The sequence below is a fragment of the Vanellus vanellus genome (assembly GCF_965231255.1).
Source record: "Vanellus vanellus genome assembly, chromosome: 2".
NCBI classification, from domain to species: domain Eukaryota; kingdom Metazoa; phylum Chordata; class Aves; order Charadriiformes; family Charadriidae; genus Vanellus; species Vanellus vanellus.
This window is the reverse complement of record NC_138906.1, coordinates 31857641-31875098: the sequence shown is the minus strand read 5'-3', so window position 1 is coordinate 31875098 and position 17458 is coordinate 31857641. Positions and strand designations below refer to the sequence as shown.

The 17458-nt window shown below is 43.1% G+C and overlaps 1 protein-coding gene across 1 annotated transcript; it reads right to left on the bottom strand.

Annotated features, from left to right (window-relative positions):
• Positions 1–14916: 14916 nt before the first annotated feature.
• Positions 14917–17157, bottom strand: ARL4A (ARF like GTPase 4A). Its single transcript, XM_082479535.1, has 2 exons — positions 17007–17157; positions 14917–16727 (listed from the first exon to the last, which is right to left on the bottom strand). Exon 2 carries the CDS (start codon positions 16641–16643, stop codon positions 16041–16043), a length of 603 nt encoding a protein of 200 aa, XP_082335661.1. The 5' UTR covers positions 16644–16727; positions 17007–17157; the 3' UTR covers positions 14917–16040.
• Positions 17158–17458: the final 301 nt, after the last annotated feature.

The following is a 17458-nucleotide window of genomic DNA, read 5'->3' as shown; positions in this document are numbered from 1 at the left end:
ATAGTCTTTAACTGCAGTGGCCAAGCTGAGTTCTGATTGAGCTTTGGCCCTTCTCATTTTCCCCCTACATAGCTTTGTTATATCTTGATAGTCCTCATAAGTTGCCAACCCCCTTTTCCAGAGAATGTAAACTTTCCTTTTTTTCCTGAGGTCCAGCCAAAGTTCTCTATTTAGCCAGGCTGGTCATCTTCCCCGTCTGCTCGATTTTCGAGACAAGGGGATGGCCTTCTCCTGCACTTTTAAGAGCGCCTGCTTGAAGTATGCCCAGCCTTCCTGGGCACCTTTGCTCTTCAAAACTGCCTCCCAAGGGACACTCTCAACCATGCTCCTAAACAGGCTAAAGTCTGCCCTTCAGAAAGCCAAGGTGGCAGTTTTGCTGGCTCCCCGCCTTATGTGATCAAGAATTGAAAATTCTATCATTTCGTGATCACTCTGCCCAAGGCAACCTCCAACCTTTACATCCCCCACAAGACCTTCTCTGTTAACAAACAGTAGGTCCAGTAGGGCACTTCCCCTAGTTGGTTCCTTCACCAGCTGTGTTAGGAAGTTGTCTTCCGCACACTCCAGGAACCTCCATGACTGTTCCCTCTCTGCTGTGTAGTATTTCCAGCAGACGTCTGGGAAGTTGAAGTCCCCCACAAGAACAAGGGCAGATGATCATGAGACCTCTGCTAGCTGCTTATAGAATACTTCATCAGCTTCTACATCCTGATTGGGAGGTCTATAACAAACCCCCATCACGATGTCTGCCTTATTGGCCTTCCCCTTAATTCTTATCCATACACACTCAACACTGTCATCCACACTGTTAAGTTCCAGACATTATATTTTGATCAATGAATCAGAGAGTGAATCACTATAAATAAGCATTGCAATTACACACTTAAACTTTCAGAAACTTAGAATCCTTGCTTTGTGACTGAAAAAAAATGCCATCAGTACACTATACAGTGATGTAACAGATGCGAGTATGTGTTAGAAAAAAATATCAAAATACCAATCATAAGAAACCTTTGTAGATTAAGGCAGATGCTGTTAAGAACTCAGTTAAGCTCTTTATTTTGGTGATGGCACTCAGCGAGACAAATGACACCTATCTTGGAATCCTTTGGAGTCTGTAATTATATTATTTTCTTTTTTACAGCTTTTCAAAACAAACAAAAAAGTACCATTTTATTGAATTATGTTTTGTGCATGTTGTTATTACTTAGCAAATGTCAAGGCTCTGATTTCATGATCCAGAATGCTTCAGCAGCAACAGCACCAGTTTGAGGTACTGCCACCATTCAGTCCCACCTATTGAACCCCTTCATGCCCCTCTTCAGTCCTGCTGGCACTCAAGTCCAGCCAGCTCCAGTCTGAACTGATAAAGTGGAAGTTAACTCAGAAATTTTGCTGAAGCCACATCAGCTCACTGTAAGGGCCATAATACAGCTGTACAGGCGACTGTGCCAGCACAGCTACAGGATGCAAGGCAACATTTTGACTGAACACTTCACACCTTGAAGATACAGCCAAAGAATCTAGCATTTTATTTAAAAAAAAAAAAAAATAAAATCTTCTGCCTCATCCTGTGAGGATAAGAGTCAAATATGTAAATATGCAAGTCAGAGATTCCACTTTTTAAAAAATAATATTCCAGCCTCAATATTGGAAGAGAGATTGATAAATACATAGATAGACCATAATCCAAAAAGTTGAATAAAAAACCCAAGATACTTTTAAGGATCATTTAAAAAAAAAAAAAAAAAGAAAATGTTAATACTGGAAATAACATTCTTAAAAGACTGTAAACTTTGGCTACAGAAAAGCCTTTATCCAGACAACAGAAGCGCTCTGCTGGATTATATCCCTTGCACTTAATCACAGCGAAGAAATTTAGAAGTTGTTAATACCTGCAAGCCACAGAAAAGTTTCCAAGAGGAGACACCAAAGGAGCTTGCTGTAACAAGACCAGGCACAGACTACGGGCCACAGAAATAGCACGGTGTTTTGTTAAAGCACCAGGAGAAGTTGTTGGGTGTGCACTGCCTGGACCAGACACCCCCTATCTTGGGCAGGCAGTGGGGAACAGCACATCTGTCCGTCTGTGTCCCCCCCCTCTTCCAGAAGATCCCGAAGCAACATCACACCAGCTATGGTGTCCAGGGCTAGCAGAAGAGGAGGCAGCAGCCCCCCACGGGGCTGCACCACAGAAGCGTTATGCAGCCATGAGCTGCAGTGGAAACCACTGTTGAGGGCAAGGCTGAGGCTTGGCCCATCTCTGCATTTCCACCAAAGGAAGTGTTTTAACTCTCTATTAATTAACAGAGGAAAAAAACCCACCCACAACCAAAAAACATGCTGGGCCTTGCCTGATGTCTCCACCTGAAGACTTCCCAGAGCGGGAACAATTTATTGTAGTTTGTGAACCCCCAGAGTAAGACCTGCACAGAGCTGGTCTCCAGCTGTGCCTACCAAGGCTGCACAGAAGCATTACACACAACATCCACCCTGTCCCCAACTGATTGCAGCCCCTCGTGCCGGTCAGGCTCTTGAGATAAGACCGTCAAGGGCTGAGTATGCAAGCTGGCCTCTCCCACCCCTCTCGAGGCAGGAGCAGAGGACTTTAAACTGCAGGGCCACCACCTCAGGCTGCAGCTGGACGTGACTGCATACAGAGACTGCACTCTGGGTATGTTGGCATGGAACTGCCAGGAGACCTAAAGCCTTGCTGAGGAGAGGAGGAAGTCACGAGAGCCATCACTGGGACGTACCCTGGGACAGGGCAGCACCTCCAGTCCAGTCACCCAAAGGCTTCTTGACGGTCCCCTGCTTTGCGCCCCTTTTCTCAAGGACAGCATGCCCATCTGGAACCAAGAGGCCCTCCAAACACCTACCAGCCCAAGAGTCACCAGTGAAAGTGTTCAAATAGGAGACCTACAAGACGCTCACTGCTTTTTCATGCCAACTTCAGCAAAAGGTAGATCATTTCACCAAACCAGCACAAACTGAAACAGAGGACTATGGTGCACAGGAAGGTGATCATTGGCACCTACCAATGGCAGCAATACCCACCCCACCACCGGTCCTTTGGAGAGACGTAAACTTTACACTGTTCAACTCTTATCATTATGCAATAGCCTATGTCAAAGTCACTTTAATGGCTTTCCCCAGGAGAGGTATTCTGAGCAGTACAGCACATTTGGGAGCCCGCAGAGGTCAGACAAAGCCTCTGGCTGGCCAGGCAGAGAGCAACATGGATGGCACTGCTCTGCAGGCCCAGAAACACCAACGCTGACAGTTTCTAGCTCTAGACACCACTGACAACTGACCAAAGAAATGCAGCGAAGGGCTCTTCAAACACAATAACAACAAATTAGTCATTAGTCTCCCTATCAAAATATTTCTCAAGAGATCTTATCCTGTTTTTACATTCCTTATGGGAGAGTAGCAAGGTTATTGCAATACCCTCAGTGTTCTCTTTGAGCTCTTCTAAAGGCAAGAAAGAGAGAGAAAATTCAGCGGTCTGCTTGGACACAGGAATATTTGACCGGCATGAAGATTTAAAGCAAGCTTTTCAGAATCACAATACAGGACGCAGGTGGAAACACGCTAGAGACCAACACCATCACCGCAGGGACAAGAATCTGGGATATAGGGGGGAGAAACACAGAAATTGGATACCCATTCACATAGAACTGTTATTGGCACTATAAGGACATTTTAGTGCCTAGAAAATGCCCTGTTTGAGGGACTGCCACCACCAAGCTGGGTAAGGCAGACCACCAGAGCCCAAGCGAGCCTAGAGCTTGTTCAAAAGAGGGTTTTCAGCTGATAGCACGCAGAGCCCAGCTTTGTCACAAAAGTCACCTACTACCTATATGAACACAGCGTGCTGAATGAAAGGAGCTCTCCCACACTTCCTGCCTAATTCACCAGCCCTTTTCCAGAGGGCTTCCTAGGGGCTTTACTGCTGAAGGCCACTGAACTGAACAGCTTGTACTCCTTCCATCAAGTGTAGTTCACTCTGCACCCAAAAAAAGATAACCAACCAAAAAACTCAAACAGCAAAAACCACACACAACACCCTATGAAGTATTACTATTAGCAAACAAAACCTGGAGTCGCTTGTTTACTGAAGTTCATTTATTAGAAGGCAGTTATTAGGGCCAAATAAACAGATAGCAGAAAAGTTTCTATAATTAAGTTGTCACCTACTGACTAGTGTTTAGAGCCACATTCAGTAGCTGTTTTGTTTTTTTTTGGTGTTTTTTTTTTTTTTTTTTTTTTTATAAAAACTTCCAAACATTGTATTTTCTTGCAGATTGCATTTTGGGGATTTTTTGTTTGCTTGTTTTAAGTCTTTAGTCATACATCTCTACATTTCAGTGTGTAATAATAATCACAGCAGGCTCAAAAAAAAAAAGAAAAAAAATCAATGGCCCAACAAGCAACATTATTATACACATTTAAAAGGCGGTGAATGTTTGCCAGATTCCCATCCCAGAAACAGGGAAACTCCTAACCCCTCTGCCCCAGACATCCAAATGTAGCCCTGTTGGTCTAGCCCTCTGCAGGATCATACCCCTGCATCACTCTCTTCTTCTACAGGACAGAAGACTCTCCAAATCCCAGCAAATTCAGCATTAGTAAGTGATTGCTCTGTTATGTATTATTAATTTACTGCCACAGGCCCAAGAAGCAATAGGTAAATGCTTTCTATGCACATCTGCAGTGGAAGAGAGAAGGCAAACTAAGAGGCACAATGCAGCTTTTCAGCAGCGGTCTCAGTTCCAACTTATATGGCTTCACAACCCCAGTTTAATCCACACGATACACAGACTGAACAGGATGTTTACAGAAAGAGATAATATCTGCTTTGGAGTTTACGTACAGTTAGTTTCTCACCAGAGATAACTGATAGGATGTCACAGCACCTGGTCTCACATCAGAGATAACAAGCCTTCAGGAGATACACCCTTACTGTGCTTTCACACAAGGATGTGGTGATACAGGGGATGCAGATCGCCCAGTAAGCCTGCACAATAGCTTTCTCTTAACTTCAAACAATACCTCAACAAAACAAAACCTCACACTTTTTCCCCCCCAAACAGAAGTGCACAATATTCTCAGTTCAGTCATTCACTTAACACCAAAGCTCATAGCACCATGCCCCAAGGTCTCTACATTCCAGGTCTCTTCCTTCCTCTACTACACCTCCTAGAGTTTCCAGTTTGGCTTCTTAAAGAAATAAGTTATACATCACTTCAAAACATTGGCTGTAGTAGCTTTTGAACCCTTTAACCAACAAAAAGTGTGACTATAATAGATACTTTAAAAAGTATTATATTATCACAGCTTTCACAACATAAGGACAAGGGACACCCCTTTTCATACCCCCTCCTACATCAGAGTTTTCACATCCAAAAGACCATCAGTTACTCATACCTTGTTAGACAGAAGGAAACCTGAAAGACACCAGAGCAGTTCATAATCTCCTCTACTTACAGAGCTCCTTACTCACACCTTGCTTCTCTGCTCAGGGGACCCCCTAAATACCAGCTAGCAGACTTTCTTTTAACAAACCTCTTTCATCCTCTAACAATTTCCACCTGATTGCTGGTAGCCTTTCTATAGTCACAGGAGAGCGATTGCAACTCCCAACACATGCAGCAGCAGGCACAGGTGTTGCTAGACTCTATTACAGTATCAACGAGTAGGTGGGGATTTACTTACATTTTCAAAAAAAAGGAACATAAAAGTTTACTATCTAAAAGCTTTTATAGATGGCAGTTTTGTTGCACAATTCCGCAGCCTTATCTCGTTCCCAGTGAAGTCAATGAAAAAGCTACCTTTGCATACACAAGTGGTTTGACTGAGCCATAAAACACTATAAGAGGAAGTAATTTGGTTTACTGATTTCTCTAGCAAGAATATCTGGACTGTGAAACGTAATGTTCACTCTAAATAAAAGCTTTCACTTCACTTTTTCTGAATATATATTATTTAATATACCGTTTTTTTCTATTTTCCTTCTACAAACAGCGTGGTCATTGACCAACACCCAGAAGCACTGGGGTGGCTTTGCCCAGGAAAAACACTGCGAGAGCCTCTCAGCTGCTGTAGATTGACACAGATTTCAAACGGCAGACACCTGCATTTTCCAGCAGAGTAGCTGGCATAGATTTGGGGCTATCACTTAGGATATAAATATAGACAGTTGGTGTAAAAGGCAGGTGTCTATATTTGAGTTAATCAGCTTATGCTTTCTGTAGAGCAGAAACAAGCCACACCACAGGGCAATTTATCTGACCTGCCTTAGATACCACTCCTGAATGCAGATGAATCATACCCTAGACAAACACATTTCTTCCCATGAACTGTAAAAAGATCTAGAGATGCCTAAATCGGACAAGAATGCCTAATTTTTAGAGGTCTAATATTGGGTAAAGCGAATCCTGACTGTTATGCCTGTATTATAGTGAAAACCCACAGCACCGCTCCCGGGAGGGCATTATAGACACGGTAAACTTTCCTTAGGGAGGTAAATAAGCAAAGGAATTGGGTTGAGTGGAAGCGTAGTCTAAAGTCGACCCAACGCGCTTGAAGTGAGTAAGGATTTTCCAACACAAAATAGATAATTATGGCCGCTCCACTGAAAGTGGGAGTTGCTGTTTAGAAGGAAGGAGAAAAAAATAAAAGGTGGGTGTTTTTTTTGATTTTTTTTTTTTTGAGGAGGGTGGGGGGTGGGAGATTGACCACATATGGTTTGTGCTGTCTATTAAATTGGCTGGGCAAAGTAAGAGCGAAGAGCATGTCTAGCCGCCTGAGCAGATCACTGCTCCCTGGCAAGGAAGTGCAAGAGCTGCTCTGTGCAGGCAGGTACACGCAGCTAAAATGAATGTAAAGGGAAGATAAAATATTGCAGGTTCAAACAGCTGGATTCTACACCCCCTGTGCAGAGGCTTAAATGAATCCATAAGGAACAAGCCAGACGTGATTTAGGTCAGACTAAAGCCATCATTAATGCAGGATCCCTGTATTAGTTCTACTTTTAAGAAAAAATGTTCTTCTTTGCAAGAAGATACTATGCCCAGGCAAGCTATGCCCTTAGTAACTCTCAGGATAATCTCAGGGTTATCTAGACGGGGTCAGCAAACATCAAAAGACTCAGCACTTCTACTGAGACTGCAGCTTTCTCCAATTTTTTTTTTTTTTTGATGGTTTAGAAAACAACCTGGAAATTTTACGAGCACAGGCTTTTCCACAAGACAGAGAAAAGCCTGCCTTTGATTTACTTTTACGCATCACCACTGCTAAGAAAACGTACTTAGTGAATGAAAGGACTTGAAATTATATATTAAAGAAACTAAGGAAAGATATGCCCATGTTTCTGTTCTCTGTATATGTCCAATCCTACAACTGTTACTGAATAGGAACAGCTCTACTGACACTGATGACAGAATTTCACTCACCATGAGTGAGCTCCACCAGTTTGTGTGGTGTGTGTAGGTCTGATTTGAAAATGCTAACAACTACAACTTCTAAATTTTTTCAAAGGTTTCCATTTGAAACTATGAGTTCAAACCATTTCGTTTCAATAAACAAAATTAACTTTGAGATCGAAAAGGCAGCAAAATACAATAAGCTTATTTTTTGTTTATTTACATTCCTCTCCAATATATATTTTTATTTAATGTGGTAAAAGGCAAAATTAATACTCGGTGCCAAGTTTCAGACAAGTGTGAAATTTCAAGGCTTAGTAGGTTATTAAGCTTCTGCAATAAGGATTTATATTTATAAAAGAAGTGCTGACACAGCCTGAACTCTGAGCAGTGGTAATGCCACCACAACAGCACGGTTCATATGCAGCGTGAACAGCCCAGATTACCTTATCCTAATAAAAAGAAAGATTTAAAACAGAGGAAACTATTTCAAAGAATCATATTTCTAGTGCTGTCATGTTTGCAGTCACGTTTGGGTTTAAACGATGGGAAAACGTGAATCTATTTATATATATTCTCGAGTTACACCCACAAAACAGGATCCCAAAGAAATTCTGGCAAACGGGGTTTGCAAGAATACAACAGAAGTGCGTGTAGGTAGGTGCATGTGGTGAGGTGGATTATGTATGTAATCAACATGTAAAGCTCCGTAATGCTGAAAATAATAAATTGTTGTGAATGTGTAAGGGTGGAAAGTGCATTTTACATGGATTATCTGCCCTAGTTCCTGTTCTTATTTTTGGAAAGCAATCAGCTCTTCGTGAGAACTCAGCACCACGCTGAGCCACCCTGGGGCTTTTCATAGCCCAGCCCTTCGCTTTGCATTATCATCTGTTAGCAGCCACATCCTGTGCAGACTGATTCATTACAGCCAAGAAAGGCAGGGAGAACAGGAGACCCTCTGAATCCCGAGGTCCGAAATCACTCCAACATACTTCTGTTACTGCACTATATAAAATAAAGCTATCTTTTAGAAGGAATTCCCAGCCATTTTTTTTTTTGCTACTATTCCAAATAAAAGCTTATTTTAAGAGCCTTTGCAAATCACCTTTACTTGAAAACTTCCATACGCCCAATTTGGAAGACCATCTATTCACCCCAATTTAATTCAAAAATAAAACAGAATAATTTTGACTACTTTTGCTTAATAGCTATGGTGAAATGCAAACAAAAATCAGGTACAGATGATCCGGTTTATGAATATTTATTCACTGATGAATATGAAATACATTATTATGTTCAACTATGGTAATATTTTTGTTTTCTGTGAAGCTGAAGCTCATGGGGTCAGAGATAATACAGTATATTGCACTCGTATTTTTAAACTCTCAAATGCATTACTTTTGAAAATATATGATTTCCTGATGCCTAACTATTGAACACAAATATGTTACAAGTCAATCAAAAAATCAAAATTACTGTTACAGTCTTTCTATCACTTTCCATTACACTTTATTTCTGTAATATCTTAATATCTCACAGTATTTTAAAGCATGAATGTAAATGTCAGAGCAACTATGAGATTCTTGCTTTACACATAGATGAAGAGACTTCAGGGATCTATCAATCTTCAGTCTTAAACTTCCAGCTTTCAGCATTAACTCCAGTACTTTAAAACTAAATTACACAGTTTGATGTATTTATTTTAAAGTTGCAGCATACAGCTGAGTCTTTGTACAGAATTTTTTTCAAACAGTCCCCTACCATGATTACAGCAATAGCAGGACATAAGCAAACATTGTATATAAGCAAGTTATATGACAGAGTGGCAGAAATACAGTTGTTGAACCATACAGAAATACAGTTTGCTGGTACCAGTGCTACCACAGCACACAGTGAGGGATGTGTATTGATGTGGCAATAGGAGATCTGTCAAAAAGAATCAGTGTGGGCTCAGCCCATGAATCCCATTTGTCTCTAGTGTAACATGACTGATTACAGCTGAATTACAGTGACTTTAAACATACGAGTCAATTTTCTAAGCTAATTAAAATTAGGGAGGCTAGTATTTTAAGGTTAGCACAATTCAGCTCCTATACAAAATAGAGTTATAATCAAGAAAAATTGAATATATCTCTCTGATTCAAATAGACACTCAATAGCTGGAGTTCAGGGAAACCAGTGCTACTAATAATCTGTATATTGCCATTTTACTGTATCACTTAGAACAGGAACCAAATAGGAATAAACTGTGTTTCCAGTGACATTGATACATCAATCTATGTTTCACAAAGAATCAAGTTTCTTTGAGAAGCTAAATTGACCCATAGAAATACCTCAAATAGACAGTTAAAACCATACATCATGGATACATAAATTCAGTATTACTGTGGAGATCTTACAGTCATGGTCTGCAAATGGTTGAAGGCCTCTCGGAGATCATCATGCAACTGGTGTCAAAAACCCAGCAGCAGCCCACGCCTATGATAATTTTAAGAACAGCAGAGTTCAGCTAATGTGAGAAACAAGAAGGTATTTTGAGAAAATTTCCCTCTTTTAGGTTATCTTTGTCCACGTTAAGCCAGCTTTGCAAAAGAGACTGGCTTCGGCTCACCAAGTCACTGCAGCAAAGGCGAACACTCTGTCCTGAGCCTCTTCGCTCACGAACTCATCCTTGTGCCACCCAACCCAACGATGTTCCAATATGAAAACCTGTTGAAGCTTTCAGGGCAAATGACATTGGAACGGGAAAGGGCTGAAAGCGTCAGGCTTCAAAGGAAATTATTCTTATTTATTCATTCATAAAGCGGTAACAGAAGATAAGCGGTTGTAGGGTTGGTGGCACCTCTGCACTGCGTGTGGTGTCTGAGGTATCAGGCTTCACACCTCTACCTCGCCTGACCTAAATTCTACCATTCTGCTATTTTTAGAAAAGACCTTGAAGTACGGCAGCTTGTATGCCAGCCAGGAGCCCTCAGCGCGTTTAACAAGGCTCAACACCCCTGCTAACCTTCTGCTTTCTCAGTGGACTCGGAGATTAATGCGGTGATTAGGTGGCTTTCTTAAATGAGGTATTGTTCCATTTCAGCAATAGGAAAACTACAGTGCACAAAACAATAAAGATTTTAAACCAATTAAGCAGCCTGAAAGCATATCTGTTTCCCTTCGGGCTCAACGTGTCTCGAAAAGCTGGGAAAACCCAACAGTTTCAAATCCTCTCTCCCTCCACACCCCCCACAGCCAACAACTGTACTCGACCTTCTTCTTTCTAACTATTCTGTCATCTTTAGCTCTTAATTCTGGTTGCAGCAGCTGCATAAATATAGCCGGAACTATGAAATCATAATCTTCACAGCTCAGGGATTATCATCTTTTACCTTCCTGAGCTGTTTCCAAGCAGGTATTTAGCCTGGAAGCACTGCCTGGCCTCCCTGCCTACTTTTTCTCCTTAGATTTTGGGTTCGCCTTGGAATAAAATCACTAGGTGCAGAGGGAGTGAGGGTGCCACTCGCCAGCCCCGCGGCGAGCAGGCAGACTGCCGGCAGCGCACGGGTCCCTCGGGTTCCCCGCAGCCAGCGCCCATCAAACAGGGCACTCACAGGGAGGAAACTCAAGTCCTTCGTCTGCTGCTTGGGATTTATTTTATTGGCTTTTTCCAGCTAGGTCTTTGAAACTGCGTTTTTGCTTCTTTACAGCTGGTTTAAGATGACTAACTAATGCAAGGGCAAGTTACCAGCTGCGTGTCACCCCTTTATTTTGTCCTCGGATAGGTGGGACAGCTGTGGGAGCCCGTGTGCCAACCCCAGGCGTCACCCCGCTGCCAAGTCAGGCTGCGTATTTCCCGTCAGCTTAAAAGCACACGCAAGAGTTTATCCACACAGCTCTGCAGTCTCCTACTGCTCCTAAAAATAATCCCAGTTTGCAGAGCAGTGGGAGAGGAGCAGGCCTTCACATACCTATGTCAGTCAGGATTAAAAAAAAAAAAAAATAATAAAATAATGAAATGCTTTCCTCACCCCCCAGACTAAACAAACAGGAGACGCTGCCCATTCGCAGGTCCCTGCGCATCCCTGCCAGCGACAAGGAGAGCTGTTTTGGCTCAGCGACAGGAGGCTATGGGCTCTCAGAGCAGGGCTGGAAGCTGCGACCCTCTCAAAAGATGGGTTACCCACCAGTAAAGTGAAAACACTCACCCAAAAAGCACCGATTCATGCCTAGATTTCTCTCTCAAAAGAAGTTAAAGGAAGACAGCATTATGCGTATGCATTTATGAGCTTTCATGCATTGCAACCTGCACAGTGGAACCAACCTTGCACGTTAGGGTCTGCGCCCTACACATGGCGTATCCAGGTTGCCCACATTTTCCACAATCCGCCTTACTGAGCCCTTCTTTGTAGTACCAATGCAGCATCTAAATCCTCCTCGGATGCCAAGAATGACGCTCTGGTCCCAACAAAAAGTTTCAGCCAGACACTAATTAACACCCTGCTATTTGTAAACAAATGATCCAAGACTCAGATAACCTCCCCCAAGAAGGCAGAGCTGCTTTCACGAAGACCTGCTGGGGTCCAGAAGGGCTTAGCTAGCCCCCACCCGACCAGACTGCTTTCGGCTCCTGGCTGCTCTGCCACCCCTACGTCCCGGGTAATAAACTCCTGCAGGACCAAAGTGCTGTGTAAGGTGGGAGAGACGCATCTCTAAATCACGCTGGGAAGTGCCCACTGGCTGTGGGTACTGCTTTCCACACAAAGGATCAATCACATCTCAATAAAACGTGAAAATTTGAAGAGAGAAAGGTTTTACCTACCACCCGTCTGAAAACGAATTTTTTTTTTTTTCTCCCCCCAATGTAAACGCCCATCCAGCACAACACAACTTAAAAGCCACGTCAAGAACCTGAAGGAGTCTCACCATCCTATACTGCTTTTTCTAGCTGAAACACTCATAAGCTAACGCGCAGCTACGCAGCTAGAGAACAGAGACCAGATCCTGAAGGCCAGTTAACTTTAACCGATTGCATGTGCACGAACAGCTGAGGCAATGCCATACCACCTCTTGTAAGCTAACACAACAGTGATAAGGTTACAAGACCTTTTGGCTTGTTCGTTTTTAACAATGCTGCACCGATTTAAATGCCATTCCGTACCTGCTTAAAGTAGCAGCAGTTTAAGATATTTAGCTTACCCAGTGCCTTGAAGAACAGAACGTCTTTTGTAGCCCATTTTAGCAAAAACTATTTTAAGAATTGTGTAACTCCAGCATTGCAACAAAATTACACCTGCTTATCTAGCTCCTCTAAAGATTTTCTTACACATACCAGTATTTAGGCCAGAACTGTCAATTCATCATATGGAAGAGAGATCCCAGACTGACAGAACTATGCCAGCAGAAACTCAAGCGGCCAAGAGACCAAAAGCTCTACTGCAATTATCATTTTGCTCATAGTGGAAGACTTTGTCATAGTAATACGAAACAGTTTCAGAGGTACAGCTACATTTGTATATTTTACTCAGAACAGTTACCGTAATATTCCAGCAAAAGAGTTCTAGTACAGATAAAGGTCTAGCTTGAACGTTAAACTCACCCCCTATTCAAAGTTTTCTACTTCCAAGTCAGTACTAAATATCACGGTAATAACCATGACATTTTAGAAACACTACTCTCCACCTTTCCTTGCTTCTTCCCCCAGAGTGCTAGGGTACAGATCAGTCACATCTTTGTATTTAAAATCATTCACTGGAGTTTTTATGCATAGAAGACTTTAGGGAGACTGTCACCAGATAAACACTAGCATGTTTAATATGCAGAAGAAAATACAGTTCACTTTTTCAAGCAGGTTGCCTTTTCAACTATTCCCAATAGAAGCCTAACAAATACTCAAAATAAAGCAATTATTATTTGGTATTGTACAGTTTGTTTACTAGGTACAAAGAGCCAGCCCATCATCTCACCTTCCTCAGCCAAGTAGTACTATGCACCTGATAGGAAGGAGAATGTTAGCCAGATTATACCAATTACACCCCAAATTCATAGGGCTCAACATCCCTAATACAGCTTTTGCCTCAAGACTGACTGTTAGTAACCTGTATTTTGATGTGCCATCAGTTACATAAACAGAAATGAAAATAACAGGTTTCTGAGAGATAGGTTTGGATACTCTTGTTTAAACTTTGCAATTTTGATTTGCAGGCTTCTAAATGAGGTTTGTCTTGTTTATGCTCGGGTCCTGAAACTAATTAGGAGCTTCCGTATCTCTTGCCACATTCTACTCACTGCTATAAAATCCAAGGAGGAAATTCACCTGAGGCTTAAGTACACGTGAATCCCTCAGACAGCATTAGATATATGAGCCTGAAGACACTAAATTAAGTACCACCTGTGAGTACATGTGATAAATGCCCAACATCGCCTATTAAACGTTGCACGTAACACAAAATAGGTTCAGCTATACAAAAGATTTCTCAAATTATGCAAGACACATCACTTCAGAAAGAAGTCACTGTAGTTAGTATTTCTTCTGTGAATATACAGATATGCAATTGATTTAAAGTTGTTAATGAGATACCTGCAATTTATAACACCATGAAATTTATGAGTCTCACCACATTTATAAGACTTTGGTTTTCAACACCAATAGCTCTACTGTTATTAGAATAAATATGTGCACAGAGGTTGACGAGAACATACCCCTGCAGTACAAGAAGTCAGACACCTCCTCTCTGCAGGCTTGTTTTGAATTGTTTATTGAGGTTTAAGAAGTCATCCACATTTCTATAAATATAGACATTACTTGAGTAAGTGACTTACAATGTCACCAGTGCAGGTACATATATAACCAACATACAAAAGCTCCACTGGAAGCTACTTCAGTTTATTCAAAAAGGACCGAGATGTCATTAAAAAAAACACACAGCTGTCACTTTCAGTTATTGAAGACACTAAAGTGCATTTTTGGTTACCTCCTGGACCAACAGCTGCTGGTTAAAAAGTTTGACTATTTTTTTAAACATATCTAAGTTACATTGATTGACATTCAGGTTTGTAGCTGTCATCCTCCTGATACATGGCAGCAGGTAAGAAAAATGTATTACTTTGCTCATTGAGTAAAAGGAGGAAATAGATTTATAGATTTAGCTTTTTTTTTTTTTTACTTTTCTTTTTTCTAGCTGGTATTTCCAACAAAAGCTTAAAGATAATCTAACATTCTGATCAATTTTTACAGCACCACTAAAGTTAGTCTTAAAAATCCAGGCTCTTTTTTAGCCCTTTTAATTGCTAGCCAAGTATCTAAAGAGTCACTTGAAGCTCTGTACCAGTAAGAAAAACCACCCTCCCTTTTCCGTCAAGCACTATCCTGCCCAGTTAACACTGTTTGCACACTCTGTAAACAAGAACAGCTTAAAGCATAATTAAAGCAGAACACAGGCCCATCTTGAAAATCTTCTTCCCCCACTCCTCCCCCCCCCCTCCCCCGCCCCCGGTAGTGTCAAATGTTTTGAGTGTATAAAGCATTATTACATTCCTAACCACAAAATACTTTAAGAGTCACGATAAAAAAAGCATACGTTGAAAGTGACATAGCAATACCACTTTAATAAAATGGGGTATTTTGAGGAGATACAAGATGTGCTCTGCTAATTTTAACTCCATCTTTACTTCATTATAATTTTGTTTTATTGCCAGAAAAGTCACCAGTAGAGCGAAGAATGCTGTACTGGTTAGAACCACATCAGCCAGAGTTGTTCTTTATAGCTCTTTTACTGGAATTCGTTTACTTTTAACTTGATAGTAGGAGGACATAATACTCATCTTTCAGAAATAAATTACTAATTTTGAGTAATAGTTTAAACCTGATTAGCTCTGTATAATGATAAATGGCTACTTCTAAAAAATAAAAACCTTACATACCAAAAACATGCTATATGTTGGGAAACCACTTTTCCATGCTCCAGCGTGTTGTTTACATTTTTTACTTGTCAAAAAGTCTTTCTTTTTTCAGTTGAAGAATCCACAGCACTTAAATTTCAAGTATTTGAACTGAACGATTCAATTTCAAAAAGTGCCAAATTAAAAAAAAAATTACACATGTAGCCAAGCTTTCATAGAAATCCCCAAACAAGATAAAAAACAGCCTCTCGAAATAATGGGTTACTAGCTTCATACATGTTTTTAAAGCTGTATAATGTTCACCTAAACACTCCACTTACGAGCATTAGAAGTTTAAAAACACAGAACACCTTCAATGCAAATTGCTGGCAGAGGGCACCCTTAAACATATGAATACAACACTACGCAGAAAACCCTCGTTTTATTTGGCTATTTAGACATCCATGTCACATATACCCACCCATCCATTTCCTGATAGTATTACATCATCTATTAGGGCTTCTGAAATAATGCAGAGCCATAAAACTCAGAAGAGACTAGTTTAAAAATAATAATAAAAAAAAAGTTCCATAACTGCACAGCCTTCCACACGGCAAGGTTGTGCAACTGATTGTTTAACATAACTAAGCTTAACGGCATCCAAACAAGTAGGCCCGGGTTTGGAAGCTGTCTTATGTCAAATTTTGACCATGTAACTACTCTAAAATAGAAAGGTCAAAATAGAACTCATCTCTTCTTTTTCTGCTGCCTCAACATTTTTCTTCGCTTAATTATCATATCATGTAGTTTCTCCAGTCCCTCTTTGAGTCCATCACCAATGATTGCACAGGTAGGCTGCAAATGCCAGGGAGTCGAAGAACTCAGCTCACTCATTGCTAACATTTTCTCAATTTCAGAAAGGGAGAGAGAGTTCCTCAAGTCCTGCTTGTTAGCAATGATAAGGACAGGCACTCCTTGATTTTCAGATATCCTAGTAATTTTGTGAAGTTCTGTTTTGGCCTCCTCCATTCTCTCAACGTCAACAGAGTCCACCACAAACACAATGCCATCGGTGCACCTTGTGTATGACTTCCACAGCGGCCTCAGCTTCTCCTGGCCACCTACATCCCAGAAGTGGAAAGTGACCGTTTTCGAGTTGCCCAGCGTCACTTTGATTTTCTCCGTATTAAATCCTTTAGTGGGGACAGTGTTGACAAACTCATTGAACTGCAGTCTGTACAGCACGGTCGTCTTTCCAGCGGAGTCCAGTCCCAAGATGACAATATGGAAACTCTGGAAAGAAGGCAGGCTGGAGAAGATCGGCGTCTGGTCCGAGAGTCCATTCCCCATTGCCAGAAGGGAAGGTGACAGCAGGCTGCCACGAGCAGAGGCCGGCTCCCACGGCTACGCTCGCCGCCGCGCTAGGCTCGGATCCTGCCAACGACACAAGCGGCGTTACCCCACGGCGAACCTCCCTCCTCTGTGGCCTCACCCGCCGTTCGGTGGCCCACAACCCGCCGCCCAGCGCCGCCTCACCGAACTGCGGAGGCGGCCGCGGGCAGGGCGACGCGGAACGCCACACGTCCCCCGGCCCGGCCCAACGGGCTCTGCCGCCCCGCGATGCGGCGGCGGCCACCACCGACACTGCAGCTCGCCAAGCACCTGCGCCCCTCAACGCCACCACCGCCCCAGCCACCACCGCCCCTCGCCTACCGCTTGGCCCCGCCGGCGGGCACGTCCCTCAGCGCGGGGAGGCGAGACCTGCCCGCGCCCCCATCGCCCGCGCGCCGCCAACCGCCGCCGCTACCCCACGCGCCGCTGCTCCAAACCGCCGCTGCCGCGACTCCCCCGCATCTGGCGGCGAGGCGCCTCCCAGCCCGCGCATAGCCCCGCGCGCCCCGCCCCGCGCTCCCCATTGGCCCCGCCGCGCGACGGAGGCGGGGAGGAGAGCGCGCTCCGCCTCGCCTATTGGCCGGTGGCACCGGCCACTCATCGGGGAACCCGATTTTTACCCTCCTCCCACCGGACGCTGGGGCTGAGCGCGGCCGGGGAAGGGGCCGTCGCCTCTGCAACGGCGGGGCGGTACCGCTCTCCGCCCGCGGCCCTGCCCCAGCGACCCCGCTCCTCCCTCCGCGGGGCGGAGTCACCGCCTCATACGGCCACCT